This window comes from Moschus berezovskii, chromosome 1 (genome assembly GCF_049115385.1).
Source record: "Moschus berezovskii isolate FMDL1 chromosome 1, NW_MosBer_1.0, whole genome shotgun sequence".
Classification (NCBI taxonomy): Eukaryota; Metazoa; Chordata; class Mammalia; order Artiodactyla; family Moschidae; genus Moschus; species Moschus berezovskii.
Window position 1 is genome coordinate 105,389,371 of NC_142460.1, and position 21,692 is coordinate 105,411,062.

The 21,692-nt window shown below is 37.1% G+C and overlaps 1 protein-coding gene across 8 annotated transcripts in view; it reads right to left on the bottom strand.

Moving 5' to 3' along the window:
- The window catches only part of YEATS2 (YEATS domain containing 2), a 105,891-nt gene that overhangs the window by 69,306 nt on the left and 14,893 nt on the right, over positions 1 to 21,692 (bottom strand). For 5 of the 8 annotated variants that reach the window (XR_016038035.1, XM_055409322.2, XM_055409338.2 and 2 more), the window contains exons 2-6: positions 14,089 to 14,206; positions 8,922 to 9,019; positions 8,328 to 8,420; positions 5,541 to 5,786; positions 3,762 to 3,877 (exon numbers count right to left, since the gene is read on the bottom strand). Coding sequence is in view for 6 of the 8 variants with exons in the window: in XM_055409322.2 (XP_055265297.2) it covers positions 3,762 to 3,877; positions 5,541 to 5,786; positions 8,328 to 8,420; positions 8,922 to 9,019; positions 14,089 to 14,188 (653 nt within the window). In the remaining 2 variants the exon portion in view is untranslated. Of the gene's footprint in view, positions 1 to 3,761; positions 3,878 to 4,343; positions 4,397 to 5,540; positions 5,787 to 8,327; positions 8,421 to 8,921; positions 9,020 to 14,088; positions 14,207 to 21,692 lie in introns of those variants that run through there. The other 3 variants (XM_055409329.2, XM_055409357.2, XM_055409375.2) reach the window with 3 other exon arrangements.

The following is a 21,692-nucleotide window of genomic DNA, read 5'->3' on the forward strand; positions in this document are numbered from 1 at the left end:
GAAGAAAGTATAAAGGGCAAGCTTTTTTATATCAGTCTGGGCAATGATTTTTTGGATTTGACACCAAAAACAGAGGCAATAAAAAAAAAAAAAAAGTAGAACTACATCAAACTCAAAAGCATTTGCACAGGAAAGGAAACCACCAACAAAATGAAAAGACAACCTACGGAATGGAAACAAATACTTCTAAATCATGTGTCTGATAAAGGGTTAATATTTAAAACATGAAGAACTCACAAAATAGCAAAACAAAAATATCTAATTTATAAATAGGCAGAGGAAGGAACTAAACTTCCAGTTATAAACAAGTCATGTAACATACAGGTAATGTATAACATGATGGCAGATGGTAACTAGACTTATTGTGGTGATCATTTTGCAATATATAAAAATATCAAATCACTATGCTGTACACCTAAAACAAATATAATGTTGCTAGATCAACTGTACTTCAATTAAACAAAAATATTTTTAAGGAGATAGATAAAGATATTAATACACACTCAGGAATACTATTCAGTCCTGAGAAAAAAGTAAATCCTGCCATTTTTGACATAGATAGATAGACCTCAATGGCATTATGGTAAGTGAAATAAGTCAAGCAAAGAAAGACAAATACTGCTTGTTATCACTTCTATGTGAAATCTAAGAAGAAAAATCAAACTCATAGAAGCAGAGTAGAAAAATGGTTATCAGGAGCTGAAGAGTTGGAGAAACTTTTCCATTTAAAAAAATCCCTAAACTTCAGGCAATATTTAACAGCCATATTACCTAACCAAAGTAAGTCTTTGCAGTTAACCCTTTTCTTTAAACTTTTTTTTTGGGGGGGGAGGCCCAAAGAGGCATTCCCTTGAAGTTTTTGTTTTCTAATTATCATCAGGCAATTAAAAAAAAAAAATCCTGCTTTTCCTGTTAAGTGGGTACACTAGGTAGAAACAAACTAGCATACTTTATTCCTGGGTGAGAAAACCTCTAGCCTTTGGGGTGATTTCATTCAGGTTCAAAAGTGCTGTAACTCTGAACTCTCCTGTTTCCTACCCATTGCTGTCAAGGTTGCAAGTGGTTTCTTTGTCTTTAAAGAAAACAAGTCATTTCCTTAATTACTGACCATGGCAAAACTGGAATCCTTAGCCCTTCCTTTTGAGGCTCTGGCTTTACTTCATGAAAGAAAGAAAGTGAAGTCACTCGGTCATGTCGGACTCTTTGTGACCCCATGGACTGTAGCTTACCAGGCTCCTCCGTCCATGGGATTTTCCAGGCAAGAGTACCTGAGAGGTTTGCCATTTACTTCATGCTGCTGCTAAGTCACTTCAGTTGTGTCCGACTCTGTGCTACCCCATAGATGGCAGCCCACCAGGCTCCCCTGTCCCTGGGATTCTCCAGGCAAGAACACTGGAGTGGGTTGCCATTTCCTTCTCCAATGCATGGAAGTGAAAAGTGAAAGTGAAGTCGCTCAGTCGTGTCCGACCCTTAGCGACCCCATGGACTGCAGCCCACCAGGCTCCTCCGTCCATGGGAGTTTCCAGGCAAGAGTACTGAAGTGGGTTGCCACTGCCTTCTCCAATTTACTTCATGAGGCCCCCTTATAACATTCTGTTGGAAAATATGGTCATGGTCTTCTGTATATTCATCTATGTCTATGGCTATCCTTAGCAATACAGTGGGCCACGTTGCCTAACCCAGTTTTTCTTTAGCAGTAGTCATGTCCTATCTTTATCTTTGCTCTTCCATATATAAAAGCTAGCCTATGAATTTCATGAACCCTATCAGCATTTTAATCAGAATATCTACATATCAACTTAGGAAAAAGAGATATCTTTACAACATTGAGCTTTCCTATCCACGAACATGCTATACTGCTCTAATCCCTTAGTTCCTTCATGTGTTTCAATAAAATCTTTATTTTCATAAAAGGCCAGCATATCTTTTGATTTATTATGCTACATTTTTTTATTGCTGGAGTAAATGTATCTTTTAAAAGTTGTTTTCTGTAAGTCTGTCATACAGAAACAATCAACTTCTGTGTATTGACCATGATGATATTTAGCTAAGTCATGTCTGACTCTTGCGATCTCATGGACTATAGCCTAACACACTCCTCTGTCCATGGGATTTCAGGCAAAAATACTGGAGTGGGTTGCCATTTCCCTCTCCAGGGGATGTTCCCGACCCAGGGACTGAACCCGCATTTCCTGCATTTTGGCAGGCAGATTCTTTACTACTGACCCACCAGGGAAGCCCTCCTTACTACTTTTAAAGTTCAAATCTCTATGTCTTTTCTTTTAGTTGTTATCTGAGATACTCTAACAAGTAATTTTAACAAAGTCTAAAGTAAATCAATATTTTTACCCTCTTCCAGAACAAACAAGGACTTTATAACTCTCATGCCAATCATTCCTCTTTATTTATCAAGTCCACCTGGCTTTAAAGCCCCAAACCCCCAAATTAGACGTAATTATTTGAAAATGTCAGTAACTGTTTCTCCCCAGTCTTTTCGTGGCCTGGTGAGCCTACCTGAATTTCTAGCTTTGGCCTTTTCTGGGCTGACATGTCTTGTACTATAGGTGAGACCTCAAAACTACACATTAGTTCCCTTAGCTAAATGCATGCTAATTCTAAAATAACTTGTGAAACAGAAACCTAACTGCCTTAGTCATATTTTATGCTTCTACTTAAATACTACAAAGACTACTAAGTATCTTTGTATTATCCTGAAATTTTTAATGTACTTCCTGTTTATTATCAGTGGTTCATTAACTGGGATTTGGAAGACTCCCCTGACATTTGATTCCCCTCCCCAGATATTCAATGTAATTCTGAATCCTTTAGTTTCAATAATTGAATCTAATTTCAATTTTCATAAATATATCAATTTATTCAACACTGTTGATTCAACATATTCAATCAACATTTATTGAACACCAACTACTGCAGATACAAAAACAAACAAGATACACTTTCTATACTAAAGAGATTCCAGTCTGATTTGGAAAAGATATATGAAAATTGGAAAAAACAATATAATGTGACAAAAATGACAAGCAGCATGGAGGAAATGCCTAGTGAGGAAAAGAGCAAATAAAGTTTTGTGAGGAAATAACATTCTTAAGCTGTTGAAGATTTATGTCTTTATCCATTCCTAAACATTTGGCAAAAATGATGATGCTCCTATTAGACAGCATGAGACACACCGTTAGATAGCCCTTTAGCTCAGAGGAATTCTGTCTTCAAGACCTGCTTTACAACCTTTTGTTATAAATTTAAAACATTTCAATTTGGGCAACCAAACAAACATTTCTAGGAATTTGATAAGGCCCCTTAGAACTAGGTCAGAAGAAGTCAAAATTACTCCAAAGTTATCCACACTTATATATAAAAGCGGGACTTCCCTGGTGGTCCAGTGGTTGGGACTCTGGGCTCCCTATGCAGGGGGCCTGGGTTCTATCCCTGGTCAGGGAACTAGAGCTCACATACTTCAGCTAAGACCTGGCACAACCAAATATGTGTTTTTTAAAAATACATAAACCTTCATGTCTGCAAAAATTTTTTTTTACTAAGCATAATTTTATTCCATGTCAAAGATGAACAGACACACTGAAGCAGTCTCAAGTTTCTGGACCTTCATTTACTTTTAAAACAACTAAGAGTTTGGGAAAAAGAATTCCTAAAGCCTATTCCTACTGTAATACTATGATAATAATACGCCAGAGTATTACCAAAACTGGATGACTGAAAATGAGACAATTCAACTGAATACTCACTTGGACACATTGCCCACTACTATTGTTTTCTTTACAAAAAGTCGTGAAGTCTCATCTCCTGTAAGATCAGTATTCCGCTGCTCTGTTTTATGGGAGCCAGCAATACTAGAAGTGTCCTAGAAAAAAATCATAATCAAGCTTCATTTTCAATTTGGACAATTTTCAATAGGTAGAAACCACAAAATCATACAAGGTACAAATGGACTAACTCAATTTTTCTTTTTTTTTAATTACAAAATTCTCTGGTTTTATGGCTCCTCTCAGAGTATGAAAGAGTAATTTTACTGTAATTTTTCTATTATAGAAAAAGTCTGTACACTGTAACTCCACACTTATGTGGGTTTTTAATAGTCATACATAGCAGCTTTGTATATGCAAATAGGATATAGAAGAATACACAGGAAACTACTACCAAGGTTACCTCTGGGAAATGGGAATGGGTGATAGGGTAAATGAAATTCACCTTTTTTCCAATCTTCTGTACTACTACAAATTTTTCAGTAAAAAGCAGTTTACACATAATGGTTAATTTAAAGTTTGACTATGGAGAAAGACAGCCAGTGTTTAAGACTTGGACCTTACATTTACTGGATGTATCATCTTGGTAATCACTTAACTTCTCTCAGTTTCCTCATCTATAAAATAAGGGTGATAGTAGTAAGTATCTCAGATTGTTTTGTAGAGTTCTGAGAAAAGTGCCTGGTACACAGTAAACACTAAGTATGTTACATGAACATGAGCATGTATATTACATAAAAGATAGTAGGTTTCTGAATCCTATGACTAGCATGACCTAAATTCATCTTAATTAAAAAAGAAAAACATATGCAGTATTTCCCCATAAGTTATATGACAACTAAATCCAAATATTAACAGTTCTGATTTGGGGTAGTGGCATTATGAATGACTTTTCTGTTCTCCCTTACTTCTGTAGTTTAAAATTTTCAACAATTAACAGAATGAATTTGTAATCAGAATTTTTTTGCGGGGGTGGGGGTCATGCCATACAGCATGTAGGATCCTAGTTTTCCCGACCAGGGACTGAACCCATGCCCTCTGCACTGGAAGTGCAGTTTGTTTTTTTGGATGTGCAGTCTTAACCACTGGACTGCCAGGGAAGTCCCCAGAAAATATTTTTATCAAAAATAATCAAATCTTTGATGTCTGAGTATGTGGAAAGCAACCTAGGAATTTCCTCTATCACAGAACATCTGGCTGAGAAAAACCACTGGTCTTACCCAATGAGGATTTGATAGTCAAGTATTATACCAAGAATTTCAGAGCAGTGTGAGACAGGAATTCAAATAACAAACTGACAGGATCAAAGAGTAATAAACAGTTTTCAATTCTACTTACTATTTTTCAAGTTTCTTTCAGTTATTAAAGCATCTTAGAACATAAAATTTCAAAGAGGGAACTACTGAAACGACACTGCTCTTGAGAGAATAAACCTGACAGAGTAGAAAGACCTTGGGCAAAGTTAAGGTACTGCCAACTCCTCAAGGTTTCTTTCCTATCCTATCTACATGAATGGCATCTGGGAGTTGGGTGATGCTCAGAGATTTGAATTGTAAAATCAGAAAGACAGAGGTTTAATTCTCAGTTCTGATACTTGTGGACAACTATAACCTTAACCTCATAGAGACTGAGTTTCCCCATCTCTAAAAGTGATAATTAACTTATATCTTATGGTTCCAATGAAATGAAATACTGTGTGCACACTTAATAAATACTGGTTCCCTTCTCTTTTGGCTCCCTCCCACCCATCCAACTATATACCCTTCCAGTATTTCGGTTTGGTCTCTGCTCCGTGTTGCTTGAGAGTCTTTCTTCTATGTCCATATTGCTGTTAGTGTCTTTGTCAGATAAGAAGTCATTGTGTTGAGATAAAGAATCACTTTCTGAATGATTGGCTGATGGTGTTTCTGATCTCTGATTGGCAGGAGATGATGACCTAGATGGTGATTCCAAAAATTTCTTGATAGCAGGATGATTAAAAACCATTGTATCACATGTCTTTGATCCCTGCAAAAATGAAAGTAAGCAAAACAAACTTTACATCATATCCAGCAAAAGTAGGCAAAAATTTAATCTTTCCAAAAACCCTTATCTATTTCGGGATCATGGCTGTGCTATGCTTAGTCACTCAGTCATATCCAACCCTTTGTGACCCCATGGACTGTAGCCCAGTAGGCTCCTCTATCCATGGGATTCTCCAGGCAAGAATACTGGAGTGGGTAGCCATTCCCTTCTCCAGGGATCTTCCTGACGCATGGACTAAACTCGGGTCTCCTGCATTGCAGGCAGATTCTTTACCATCTGAGTCACCTACCCTCATAAAATAGAGTCCAAATCAACAAAAACTACAGAATTAGAAATAATTATGCAAAGGTCCTAACACTAACCACCAGATGCTAGCTAAAGATGCAAATTCTCAGAAGGTAAATGAAAAGTAAAGATAAAACACTCCTGTAAGAAACATAAAGATTTAAAAAAAGCATATATAAAATGACTCCCACACAGGATAAAGTATAGCACAGTCCAGTACTGAAGTCAGCCTAGGGTATTTTTTGTGTCTTATTACTTACACATAAAATAAGAAGTGTTTTACTTGATACAGATATACTGTACTACTGATACACTGTAGTTACTTCCAAGAAGCGAGTTTTAGAAATTAGTTGAAATTAAAATAATTGTTTTAGTGAGTAAGAGAGTCAGAGACTAGTGTTTCAGAGTTCAAAGCAACAAAGTTTAATTTCAAAAATAAAAGTTTACTATAGAGCTATAAATGTATTTTGTTAGAGCAAACCAAAATTAAATTTTAAGTGGCAGCTCATAATAGACAAAAATATACCTAAATATCCTTAAATAAATCCTAATCAGAATTAACAAAAATCAGTGCATTTCTAGACCATCAGATAGCACAGTTCAGTACTGTTAACAATTTTTTTTAAAAAAGGGCAACAAAACATCAAATGAATAACCAGCTCTTCAGAGTAGCTACAGTCCTATGTAATGCAGCTGCTAGTGCTCGACGTCCATCTTGTTGTTGACTCCAATGGCAAGCTATATAACAGATGACATTGGAATCTGCCCTGAGTTGAACAGTTATCTCCCACAAATTCTTGTCTACGTAGAACCTATGAACGTTTCTATTTGAAAATCAGTTCTTTTCAGATGTAATCAAGTTAAGATGATGTCATACTGGATATGGGGAGGCCTCACTCAAATGACTAGTGTACTACAAGAAGGAAAGTTGGATACAAAAGAAAAACAGAAGACACATAGAGAGAAAAGTCCATGTGAAGTTAAAGGCAGAAACTGGAATGATGCAGCTACAAGCCAAGCAATGCCAGGTACCACCAGTAACCACCAGATGCTAGGAGAAGAATCCTTCCCTAGAGTCTTGAGGGAGCATGGCCCACCCAACACACCTTAATCTTGGCCTGCTAGCTTCTAGAAGCATGAGATAATAAACTCCTGTTGTTTTAAGCTATCAAGCTTGTGGTAACTTGTTATGGTAACCCAAGAAAAGTAGTTCAGACTTTAAAATGTAATACGGAAACTTCTGCAGTAGAAGAAACTACTACTATCTAAGATTAATCCCAAATAATGCTTCAAATTTCTCCAAGTATCATCAATACCCTAGAGCTCCACAGGATGACAAGAAGACCCATACACGACAAGTATCTCTTATCGGTAGAAACCACAGGGAATGACGCAAAGCAGTATGCCATCACACTCCCCTCCATGAACCCTGACTGAATCCTGTCACACACACACACTAAAAAAAACCATTTTGAAGATATTTTGGGGAAAACCGAGAAAAATCTGAATATGGATTGGTTATCAGATAATATTAGGGGCTCATTCTCTTAAGTATTATGATTACACAGAAGACAATCTTAGGATTAAGTATTTAGGGATGAAGCATCATGATGCCTAGAACTTACTTTTTAAGGTTTCAGAGAAAAATAAAGATGATAAAGTAAACTTGACAAACTGTTAAAATCGCTGAAGCTAAGTGATGCATAAACAAGTACTTATTTTACCTTTTCTATATATTTGAAAATTTTCCCAAAAAGTAGGCAGGAAAAAAATCAGGACTTCTTGAATAGGGTAAATCTACTGAAACTAAAAACTGCCATTCATTAGCAGTAAAAGATCAGAGAAAAATCAATCTATAATTTATTTGGAGTAAATCTATAATTTACTCCAAAGTCAACTATAAGGAAATGAGGAATAAGGCAAGTTAAAACTGAGTTACACTCATCTTTGTATCTGCACAACCTAGCAACAGTGCTAAAAGTTAAAGAAGAATTAAGTGAAAGAAAATAAAATGTTAGTTATCATTATTGACAGTGCAGAGAGGTATAACTGAAGGATATGAGTGAACACAATGATAATTGTATGTATTAATATATACCCAGGAAGGCAGGCTAGGCTTCTTGAATTCAAAAGGTCAATATGAGAAATTTTTGAAAGCAGGGATTCCACATCAACACTAATTTCTCTTCACACGCCTATACAGGTGGCCAGAAATGACTGCTTATGAGGAAAACTTACCTCAGAAACTTTCAGAAGTCCTGCAGAAGCATAGTAGTTTGCAACAATGCAGGCACGAAGTTTATCCATCATCCTTCTTGCCTCAATTAGTCGCTAAAATAAATGTTAAGTATTTTTTAAAAATGGAAATAACAGAAGATATACAAATAGTTCATGAATAAGAAATACAAATAACCCCGAAAAGTAATCAAAGAAAAACTAATAGAAATGACCATTTCCACCTCAGATTGGCAAAATATTTAAAAGGATGACAAAATATGATGTTTGCAAGAATATATAGACATGTTAATAAATACATTTATTCATTGAGAAATGTTCACAAAGATATTTATTTGTGGTTGTCCACAAAGCACAAGAGCAAAGAGGAATTATCTTTTGGGATAGAATTTCAAGTGATTTTTTCTTTATCTTTTGCCACCATTTCATTTGAAGAAAAAAAAAAACATAGGTCTTTCTCCCGTGAAATGAGAAAGCGCCTTTTAAAAGAACATCAAAGAGGAAAAATACACTATAATTCTACTTCAACAGATTTTTAAAAGTCCATTACATACAGTTTTTTCAAGTTTTGTTTTTTCCACTGTAAGATCATTATACCTGGTCAATGACCTCAATTTCATGTTCCTTATTCTTCATTTCAAGTGCAAATTGTTCCTTGATAATAGTCTCAATCTTCTGCACAGCAGCATCTCGAGCTGCACAAAGAACATAAAATAATCCAGGTTAGTATGCAATTAGTCAGTTGCTATCTTGATTCAAGCAAAAAAAGCAATTCAGGAACAGTACCTCTGAAATGGAGAAGCCTAATGGTAATCACCACAATCAATAATGAAAAGTTAACATCACTAATATTCAAGCAAACTGACATTATGTTTCCTGACATGATGCACTGACAAGACTCCACCACTCTCTGGCACTCCTTTTTTCTTTCTTTATTGAAGGCTAATTACTTTACAATATTATATTGGTTGGTTTTGCCATACATTGACATGAATCTGCCCCGGGTGTACATGTGTTCCCCTTCTTGAACCCCGCTCCCTCCTCCCTCCTCCCCTGATCCTCCCTCAGGGTCATCCCCACGCACCAGCCCCGAGCATCCTGAATCATGCATCGAACATAGACTGGTGATTCGTTTCACATATTGTGGCACTCCTTCTAAAAATGCTGTCTCTAACCACAGTGAACATCAGTTCAGTTCAGCCGCTCAGACAAACCTAAATTGAAGGACACTACAAAATTAACTGGCCTATATATTCAAAATATTAAAGCCAAGAAAGACAAAGAAAAGTTGAGGTGACTACAAGAAACTAAAGAGATATAACAACTCAACAAACTATATGATTCTGGAGGGGAGGCAACAGTTATAATATTGGAACAACTAGTAAATCTTGAACGTGGACTGCAGATTAGATATGAGTTGTTGATGAACAGGGAGGCCTGGCGTGCTGTGACTCATGGGGTCGCAAAGAGTCGGACATGACTGAGTGACTGAACTGAACTGAAAATGTTAAAATTTCCTACTTCTGATAATTGTACTGTGGTTACATAAGAAATTTGTTCCAAGGAAATACACAAGTGTTTACAAGTGTCTAATATATCTTCTAACAGAAGCAGAAGATATTAAGAAGAGGTGGCAAGAATACACAGAAGAACTGTACAAAAAAGATCTTCATGACCAAGATAGTCACGATAATGTGATCACTGACCTAGAGCCAGACATCTTGGAATGTGAAGTTAAGTGGGCCTTAGAAAGCATCACTACAAACAAAGCTAGTGGAGGTGAAGGAATTCCAGTTGAGCTATTTCAAATCTTGAAAGATGATGCTGTGAAAGTGCCAGCAAATTTGGAAAACTCAGCAGTGGCCACAGGACTGGAAAAGATCAGTCTTCATTCCAATCCCAAAGAAAGGGAATGACAAAGAATGCCCAAACTACCACACAATTGCACTCATCTCACATGCTAGTAAAGTCATGCTCAAAATTCTCCAAGCCAGGCTTCAACAATATGTGAACCATGAACTCCCAGATGTTCAAGCAGGTTTTAGAAAAGGCAGAGGCACCAGAGATCAAATTGCCAACATCCGCTGGATCATGGAGAAAGCAAGAGAGTTCCAGAAAAACATCTATTTCTGCTTCATTGACTATGCCAAAGCCTTTGACTGTGTCGATCACAATAAACTGTGGAACATTCTGAAAGAGATGGGAATCCCAGACCACCTGACCTGCCTCTTGAGAAACCTGTATGCAGGTCAGGAAGCAACAGTCAGAACTGGACATGGAACAACAGACTGGTTCCAAATAGGAAAAGGAGTGCGTCAAGGCTGTATATTGTCACCTTGCTTATTTAACTTACATGCAGAGTACATCATGAGAAACGCTGGGCTGGAAGAAGCACAAGCTGGAATCAAGATTGCTGGGAGAAATATCAATAATCTCAGATATGCTGATGACACTACCCTTATGGCAGAAAGTGAAGGGGAACTAAAAAGCCTCTTGATGAAAGTGAAAGAGGAGAGTGAAAAGGGTGGCTTGAAGCTCAACATTCAGAAAACAAAGATCATGGCATCTGGTCCCATCACTTCATGGGAAATGGATGGGGAAACAGTGGAAACAGTGTCAGACTTTATTTTTTTGGGCTTCAAAATCACTGCAGATGCTGATTGCAGCCATGAAAGTAAAAGACGCTCACTCCTTGGAAGGAAAGTTATGACCAACCTTGATAATATATTAAAAAGCAGAGACATTACTTTGCCAACAAAGGTCCGTCTAGTCAAGGCTATGGTTTTTCCCGTGGTCATGTATGGATGTGAGAGTTGGACTGTGAAGAAAGCTGATCGCCGAAGAATTGATGCTTTTGAACTGTGGTGTTGGAGAAGACTCTTGAGAGTCCCTTGTACCGCAAGGAGATCCAACCAGTCCATTCTAAGCGAGATCGATTCTGGGTGTTCATTGGAAGGACTGATGCTAAAACTGAAACTGCAATACTTTGGCCACCTCATGCGACGAGTTGACTCACTGGAAAAGACTCTGATGCTGGGAAAGATTGGGGGCGGGAGGAGAAGGGGACGACCGAGAATGAGATGGCTGGATGGCATCACCGACCCTGTGGACATGAGTTTGAGTGAACTCTGGGAGTTGGTGATGGACAGGGAGGCCTGGCGTGCTGTGATTCATGGGGTCGCGGAGAGTCGGAGGTGACTGAGCGACTGAACTGAACTGACTGAATATATCTTCTGATGATTTAGAAAAAATGATGTGCATATATATCTGCTTGCATACATGCACTTGTGTGTTTGGGTTGGGGGTGGGAGGAAAGAATGATAAACCAAATGAGGCAAAATGAAAACAACTAGTAAATTAATATGGGAAAAAGACATACAAGTTTTCCTTGCGATTTTTCTGACTGAAACCATATCAAAATAAAATTACCAAAAAAAAAAAAGAAACCTATGATGATTCTGAGAGAAACATGTGGTGACTTCCGAAAAACCATAACCTCAAGGGAGAAAGTAAAGAGTTAGCTATAAGGAGAGGCAGTCTGTGACCTAAAAGCAGTTCATAAGAAGGCAGAAGTTAAGATCTAGCAAGCAAGTCAGTAGTTTCTGATCACAACTACCTGAAGGAGACAGCAAAAAAGACAACGTCTCTGAAAGCAATTCAATTCAGATAATGACTACTCAAGTAATATGTAATTCAAAGAGTTAAAATATACTATGAAACGTAGACTGATTACACAAGAATAAAAAAAGTTGAATGACTGCTTGAAAAACCTGGGATTTTGCATAATGATCCTGTGTCTGTAATATGAAAAAACTACCACACAGGCTTTGGGGTGTTTAAAAAATTACAGAGAAAATTTGGACCCTTGATCACCCATGTCATTTTCTCCCCATAATATATGCCACTAGACTGCCAATTTAAAACTAGTGCTGGCATAAGCATTCTTGTGGATATGCCTGCATTGAAGCAAATGACTAGCTTTCCTCATATCTGATGAAAAGAATATTGCCTAGTTTTATGGTATGTACCCTTATACACATAAACCCTGTATATAGAAACCAGCTGATAATCTTAGGGGAGACTAAATAAAAGTCAGAGACTGTTATCACTGAAAGTGGTTTTATCATAAGCTCCTCAGAAATAATTCTAAAATATCTCTGTCATGGAACAAGGAAAAATAAAGCCAATAAAATGTCTGGGAACACATGTTAGATTAGATTTAAATTGAAATTATGATGTTTCCTAAAACAATCAGCTTTCCCAATTCTTATTTTTATTATAAAAATTGATATGCCATGCTATGCATTTGAATAATTAATTTAAGTTTCACGATACTTTCATATTTATTGGACTTGTTATTGAAAGCAAATGACATATCCTTCTAAATAAAATTACAACTGAATCAGAAGAAAACCTGCAGTGAAATGTTTTTATTACTTGGAATTTGATTTGATAACTTTCAGTCCACAGAGACACTGCACCTACACAGACAGGAGTTTCCTTCACCATTAACCTTGGGGGCCTTGATGTTTGTGGAGCCACAATACCTTATGTATGACTCTGAGATCTTCAACTAGCCATACTAACTTACACAGATTTATTATTTAAATAAACAGCAATATTTTGTTTTAAAAACTCAAACATAGCCACTTTTTTTTGAGCTAGCTTAAAACATTCTGGGTAACTGTAGATGATTTGGTCTTCAACTAATTATATGATCTTAGGCAAGTAACTTAATTGCCTCTGTGCCCCCACCAGAGCTAAGCACAGAGATCAGTGTTTCCCAAATTTCCATCATTTATATTCCACCCTCAGTTACCTACCACATCTGAGAACCATGTGAAATATCTAATTAAATAATATTCTTTAAAAATGTTAACCTCTTGGGGGGTTAAATAAGGAGTTTGGCATGAATATATACACATTACTATATGTAAGTTAGATAACAAACAAGAACCTTACTGTACAGCACAGGGAACTCTACTCAACACTCTGTGATAACCTAAATGAGAAAAGAATCTAAAAAACAATGAATATATGTATAACTGAAACACTCTGCTGTATAGCTGAAACTAACTCAACACTGTAAATCAACTATACTCCAATAAAGCGTCTTCCCAGGTGTTCAAGAATCTGACTGTCAACACAGTAAACACAGAAACACAGGTTTGATCCCTGGGTCAGGAAGATGCCCTGGAGCAGGAAATGGCAACCTACTCCAGAATTCTTGCCTGGAGAAACCCATGGACAGAGGAGTCTGGCAGGCTACAGTCCATAGGGTCGCAAATAGTCAAACATGACTGACTGACTATGTGCGCACGCACACACACTCCAATAAAATTTTTAAAAAAGTTAGCTTTATCCTAAGCAGTAGCCATGAGACTACAAGTCTGAAGAGATCATTATCTTTTCTACTGACATTAATATTATTAAAATAAAACCCTTAATTCATGTACCACTTATAATCATTTCACATTTTAGTACACACATTGCTAAGACTATGATCACATCGAACATACAATGACAGCTAAAACTTATAGCCTGTCTCATTATTAATGCTTTCACAGTGTACCTGTTTTATGTTCTGGCCTTTTATGGCACACATGGTATATTACTATGAAACAGAGCACTTAGCTAATTCCTCTCATAAACTTCTTCAAAATACACACAATAGTGGAAATGCATTTCATTTAATTTCCTATAAATCTAACAGGAAGGCATATGTCAACAAAGAAATAATTTCCTAAGGCAGGTGAATTTCTACCTGAATTCTCAATTGCTTTATGCCGCTTATTCGGAAGGGCCACAGATACATCCTCATAATCAGGGTCAGTTTCTTTGATTGTTCGCTTGATGCCAGACATGATGACATTCGTTCTTCACTGTGAAGCAATAATACATTAATTAATAACACTGCTTGGTCTCAACACTTATACGCGTACACACACACAAAGGGAATAAATATTATATAATACAGAAGCTTAAAAGTCTGGGTAAATACACACACATCCTTTTTAAAATCAAAGGCATAAGTGAACTTCAAAAGTTCACTGAAAAAAAAATCATCATCATCTGTTACAAAACATGGATTTCCCTTTCAAGAGAAAATACTTTAACAAGGCAACACATTGTTTAGACTTTCCAAAAGAAGCCTGGCTTTCACAGAAGGGCCTTCATAAGGAAAAGGAAAGAAACCAGATTTTCACGAAAATATGATAAGCCCACACAGTATCCTGGAATCCACAGTACATCAAGTGTATTACAGAACATGAGCAGTGTGTCTCAGTAAATAATTTACTGTACAAATCCTTTCTCTGGTACTTACACAGTATAGGCTATATAACAGGTACTTAATAAATATTACTGCTACTGATTATTATTATTCATAACAAACTGTACAGACATATTAAACTGACAAGCTTGCAATACAGTAAACAAGTCCTAGGTATACAAATCTTTAAATCTGCACTGTCCCAATACATGAGCCGCTAGGCATATGCAGCTCCTTAAAGTTAATCCAAATTAAATAAAATTTAAAATTCAAGTCCTTTTCCTACATTTCAGAACACTGTTGTTGTTGTTCAGCCACCCAGTCATGTCCGACTCTGCAACCCCATGGACTGCAGCACACCAGGCCTCTCTGTCCCTCACCATCTCCCAGAGTTTGCCCAAGTTCATGTTTACTGCATCAGTGATGTTGTCCAGCCAACTCATCCTCTTGACGCCCTCTTCTCCTTTTGCCCTCAATCTTTCCCAGCATCAGGGACTTTTCCAATGAGTCAGTTGTTTGCATCAGATGACCAAAATAGAAGAGCTTTAGCATCAGTCCTTCCAGTGAATATTCAGGGTTGATCTCCCTTAAGATTGACTGGTTTGATCCCCTTGCTGTCCAAGGGACTTTCAGGAGTCTTCTCCAGCACCACAGTTCGAAGGCATCAATTCTTTGGCATTCTGCCTTCTTTACGGTCCAGCTCTCACAACGGTACACAACCACTGGGAAGACCATAGTCTTGGCTATACAGACCTTTGTGGGCAGAGTAACGTCTCCACTTTTCAACACACTGTCTAGGTTTGTCATCATTTTCCTGCCAAGAAGCAACTGTCTTCTGATTTCATGGCTGCAGTCACCATCCCCAGTGATTCTGGAGCCCAAGAAGAGGAAATTTGTCACTGCTTCCACCTTTTCCCCTTCTATCTGCATTGCAGTAATGGGGCCAGATGCCATGATCTTAGTTTTTTTAATATTTAGTCTTAAGCCGGCACTTTCACTCTCCTACTTTACCCTCATCAAGAGGCTCTTTAGTTCCTCTTTGCTTTCTGCCATGAGTGGTATCATCTGCATAGCTGAGGATGATCCTGCCTATCTTGATTCCAGCTTGTAACTCATCCAACCCAGCATTTCTCATAATGTGCTCAGAGTATAGGTTAAACAAACAGGGTGACAAGCAGACAGCCCTGTTGTATTCCTTTCTTGATCTTGAACCAGGCGGTTGTTCCATACAGGGTTCTACCTGTTGCTTCTTGACCCACATACAGGTTTCTCAGGAGACAGGTAAGATGGTCTGGTATTCCAATCTCTCTAAGAGCTTTCCACAGTTTGTCATGATCCACACAGTCAAAGGCTTCTGCACTGTCGATGAAACAGAGATAGATGTTTTTCTGAAATTCCCTTGCTTTCTCTATAATCCAACGAATGTTGGCGATTTGATCTCTGGTTCCTCTTCCTTTTCTAAACCCAGCTTGGACATCTGGAAGTTTTGGGTTCACATAATGCTGAAGCCTAGCATGCAAGATTTTAAGCATGACTTTATTAGCATGGGAGATGAATGAGATGGTCTGAAGGTTAGCACATTCTTTGGTACTACCCTTCTTGGGAACTGGGATGAGGACTGACCTTTTCCAGTCCTGTGGCCACTCCTGGGTCTTCCACATTTGCTGACATAATGAATGCAAAACCTTGATGGCCACATTCAAGTGCTCAATAGCCATAAGTGGTTGCTGCTGCTGCTGCTGCTGCTAAGTCACTTCAGTCGTGTCCGACTCTGTGTGACCCCATAGATGGAAGCCCACCAGGCTCCCCCATCCCTGGGATTTTCCAGGCAAGAACACTGGAGTGGGTTGCCATTTCCTTCTCCAATGTGTGAAAGTGAAAAGTGAAAGTGAAGTCGCTCAGTCGTGTCCGACCCTTAGCGACCCCACGGACTGCAGCCTACCAGGCTCCTCCATCCATGGGATTTTCTAGGCAACAGTACTGGAGTGGCTTGCCATTGCCTTCTCCGCCATAAGTGGTTAGTAGCTACTAAACTGGACAACCGAGATCCAGAATATTTTATCACTTCAGGAAGTTCCCTTTGACACTCCTCCTCTCAATGTGTTTCACTGAGCATTTATAATATTTCATGAGCCAGTTTAGGAAACACTGTCCAGATCACCACTGTCCAAAAAGACACATAATGTGAGCCACAAACAGAATTAAAATTTTTCTATTGGCCACATTTTAAAAAGGAAAAAGAAATTAATTTTAATTATATATTTCATTTAACTAGTGTACCCCAAATATTCTCATTCTAATGATATAATCAACATAAAAAAATATCAGTAAGGTATCTTACATTCTTATCTTTGCACTAAGACTTTTACACTTAGAGCACGCCTCAATTTGAAGTAGTCAAATTACAAAGGCTGAATAAGCACTGCGTATGGCTGGTGTTTCCCTTACTGGGCAGTGAGTCTACTGACATGCAGCTAAGAAAACAGGTCCAGGGAGGTTAGAGGAGGTGCCCCTTAGAGGATTATTCTATGACACAGAAAAGATAAGAAGAGCTCCCTGATTTCCAAACCTCTCCTTTACCACCGATAGAGATTATTTATCTAAACAAAGACAGAAATAAACAATATGAACTTACTAAAGCAATAAAAAGTTTTAAAATAAAATTAATGAAAATAAAACATTAACTTGAAAATATTTTTTTTTTATCCACTCAAAGTTCAAACAGAAATAACAATTCAAAAGCCTCTCAGTCCAGTTCTTTCACTCATCTCAGATGTACAAGTGGGAGAGGCTGGGAGAGACTCATTATCTAATTTTATGAATGTAGGTAAATCATGTATCTAGGAAAACATTTTTCCTATCATTGTTATCTTTAAAACAGCCCTAAGCCTAAAAAGACCCTGATGCTGGGAAAGATTGAGGGCAAGGGGAGAAGTGGATGACGGAGGATGAGATTGTTGGATGGCATCACCGACTCAATGGACATGAGTTTGGGTAAACTCCGGGAGCTGGTGATGGACAGGGAGGCCTGGCGTGCTGCGGTTCATGGGGTCATAAAGAGTTGGACATGACTGAGCGACTGAAGTGAACTGAAGCCTTAAAATGTCCTACAGCATTTATAAAAATCCCCCAACATTTATAAACATTCTAAATCAAGCCCTTTAATGTTTGTTCACAATCATCACCTACCAGCTCTAATTTAGAATACAGGTGAGTATTTTTGGAGAGGTCCTGAATCCAACTATTACTTTCTATTTTTAAAGCTTATAAAAAGTGAGAATAAGGTATTATTCTTCTAGCTTTCTTCATTTGGCCTGCAACGAGTTACAGAAAACCTAAAAAAAATCTGGGCAGTTACACAAAGAATGCTTTCTTAAAAATCAATAAACCCCATTCCTTTTCATTGCATACAGAAAAACAACAAAGAAAAAAACCTCTTGCTGCTGCTGCTGCTGCTAAGTCACTTCAGTCGTGTCCGACTCTGTGTGACCCCATAGACGGAAGCCCACCAGGCTCCCCTGTCCCTGGGATTCTCCAGGCAAGAACACTGGAGTGGGTTGCCATTTCCTTCTCCAGTGTGTGAAAGTGGAAAGTGAAAAGTGAAAGTGAAGTCGCTCAGTCGTGTCCGACCCTTACCGACCCCACGGACTGCAGCCTACCAGGCTCCTCCATCCATGGGATTTTCTAGGCAATAGTACTGGAGTGGCTTGCCATTGCCTTCTCCGAAAAAAACCTTACTCAAGATAAACCTGGAATCAGAGGGAGATACAGCCCAGCAGATTTCCTGTCTGTTTTGTGCCATACCATTTCCTCAGTGACCAACTATCTTCTACAGTTTGCCAAGAGTCTTAATGGATTATCCATGAAGATGAGTGAGTCCAGTGCCACCTTCACTCATTCACCCTGTGGACTTCATAATCTTCACATTCTCCTCCCACACCTCGTCTCCCCAAGCACTCTCTTGAGCAATAGTGGCTCCTCCCGCAAACGGTTGGGGATTCTTGAAGAAAATAGTCTTTTGTTTTACTGTCACTTAAAGGACAAAGCGAAATTCCCTCTTGACTTTTGCTCTAAAACTGGGAGAATAGAAGGAGGAAAAGAGAAGAATATGGTGGTTGAAGCAGAGGTGAGCTGAGTAAGCAAGAAAAGCAATGAGTGAACTTATGCTGCCAAGGTAATTCATATATCATGCAGTCACTATAATAAAGCTTTTCCTGTTATCCCTGGGTATAGACTGGAGTTCCCAACAAACATATTCAGGAAGATTTATGTCTTAATGAGCATTTTTAATAATTCGGATGTTTCTGTTCTAAAGAACAATATTAAAGGACACACATGTCACATTCAAGTATATGCTAGCTAAGGGTAGGCACATGTGCTAAGGCAGGCTCTCACTATGATGTAGTGAGTGGAATGTGTAACAAATGATCCACGTAACAGTAAGTTTTGGATTCATCTTGTTTAACCCTGAGATTTAAGAAAAGGAAATATGAACGGTTGTTAGTGTCAGGCTCAAGTTTGAAACAAAATGTCCTATTAATCCTCTTAAGGTTTTGAATCAAATGAAGTTGAAAAGAATACTAACATGTAAACTTTTTTTATCAGTTACTGTTTATAATTTGTGAGAAAGGATTTTCTCCATACCAAGAGACCAAATCCAAATACAGAAAAGTATGTAATGCTGAATCCTCTAATCGAAAATTTTTACCTCTCTGAAATAGCCTCTTTATAAAAAGTAAACACTATCAACTTAAACTTTAAAAATACACATTTCCCCACCTCCATGTACAATGTAAGAAAGCAAAACTACCCTGTTATCACACCCATTCAAATAAGATAAACAAGTCTGAGTTTTTGAAAAAGGTTAAAGGCCAAAAACAAAACAAAATCTTTTAATGCTCTATTCTTTGAAATAAATGCCAAAACAAAAATAAATTTTTAAAGAAAACCATGTAATTTAAATACAAAAAATGATGTTATATAGAGTCACTAGAAATTCTTAGTAAAAGGTTCTCAAAGATTTACTAAAAGTTCTCAAGTTAGACAAGACGTAGAATCCCTAGAAAGAATCTAGTCCTGGAAACCTGTCTTACAAATACCAAACCGTATAAGATATGGACAACTCTTGAAATTAAATCTGATAAGGTTCTTCAAAACTTTGCTAAGTGAGGTACCTTCTCAATATACAGTTCCATGATCTCATGGCATTTGAATCTCATCAGAATCACTGAGTTCTATGCTTTCACTCAAGATGACTTATCCTATCTGATTTAAGAGGGGGGACGAGAGTAGCAATACAATCATTTTTCATCTGCTTCCATACAATGTTCCTAACATGTTAATAATGATTTTGTAATTCTTCAGCCCTGTCCTTTTTATATTTTTCCTTTCAAACAAAGTATCTTCTCCGTGGTAAATAAGACAACCAGTGCTCCTTTATTAAGCGTTTGAATGAAAGAATCCATTCTCCCCTATTAACCAAATAAACATTTCAAAAATATCTACAAAAAACAAAACAGGAGAATGGGTAAACAACTATAGTATAACTAAAACTGATCTAACCAACAACAGGAATAAATCTCAAAATACTTATGGTAAGTAAAAGAAGGCAGACACAAAATTATTATATACACACACATGCAAACAAAAAGCAGCCATGGCAAGATTAATAACAGAGAGAATAAATTAAGGCAAAAAACATTTAATATAGAAAAGAGTATGTTACTATTAAAAGACACAATCACAAAGATATATCAAACTATACATCAAGCAACATCATGTCAAGACATACAAAACAAATCAGAAATACAAGAATTTAAGAAAATCACAATCATAAGAGAATCTGAACATGCCTCTCTCAGAAATTTAGAAGATTAAAAAAAACAGATAAAAATACAGATGACATACATAATGCAATTTACAAGCCAGACTTTACAACTCTGAACCTAAAGGAATATTGTTTGAAATAGCTATAAAAATACATTAAATTAAATCATGTAAGTTATATGAAGAAATTATGGCAAAATTAGGAAATATTATAACCGTATTCTCTGATTTCAACAAAATTAAACGTGACAATAACAAAAACTCACTATGACATGAAAGAAGGAAATTAGAAATAGAATCAGTATTTAGAAAAATAAAATTCACTCTAATTGAAAAGAGAAAATAAAATAAAATAAAATCAAACTTCCAGAAAAGCAGAAATATAGAAAAATCTTGCTATTTGGTCAATTTTCATCCACTTGTGCGGTACAGAAAGATTCCATATAGGAAGTATATTTAGCATATTGGCACAAATTTGATGGGAATTTATTTGACTCCATTTTAACTATTGCTAACTTTAGTTGAATATCATATGCTATTCATATAATAAAATACATGAGTATAGAAAAAAAAAAAAAAGAATATATCTAAACCTATAGTTAAAAGGCATCCTTAGAGGGAAAGAAGACTCCAGTTTGATTTGTAAATATGCACAGATACAAAATGAAATCCAGCAGGATATTAAAAGAATAGTTCATCATGACTAGAAAGTTTTATTACCAGCAATAAAGTATTGGGGAGATCCTGAAGCAAGGTGATTTCCATGACATACATCTAAACTGAACCTTTAGGAATATTTAAATCAACTGACTTTCAGTAATCCAAATACATATCATCCATTTCAGAATTACATTTTGCAAACTAAAAATAGCCAGCTTAAGAGAAAATTTTGTTCTGATATTCACTTAAATGGTACTGACAAAAACTCGATCCATAGTTATTCTACGCTAGGTTTTATACACAAAACCAAGTACACAGTAGTCTCCCCTTATCTGTGTGGGATACGTTTCAAAACCACCAGTGAATGCCTAAAACAGGATATTACTGAACCCTGCTTTCTGTTCATGTCTGCCACCCACAAATTTAATGCCTTTTCCATCTTTAACTCATTTGGTATGGGAAAAAAAATAGGTCTTTTTTTTAGATCTATAACAGCCACAATATACAGCCTTGACATACTCCTTTTCCTATTTGGAACTAGTCTGTTGTTCCATGTCCAGTTCTAACTGTTGCTTCCTGACCTGCATATAGGTTTCTCAAGAGGCAGGTCA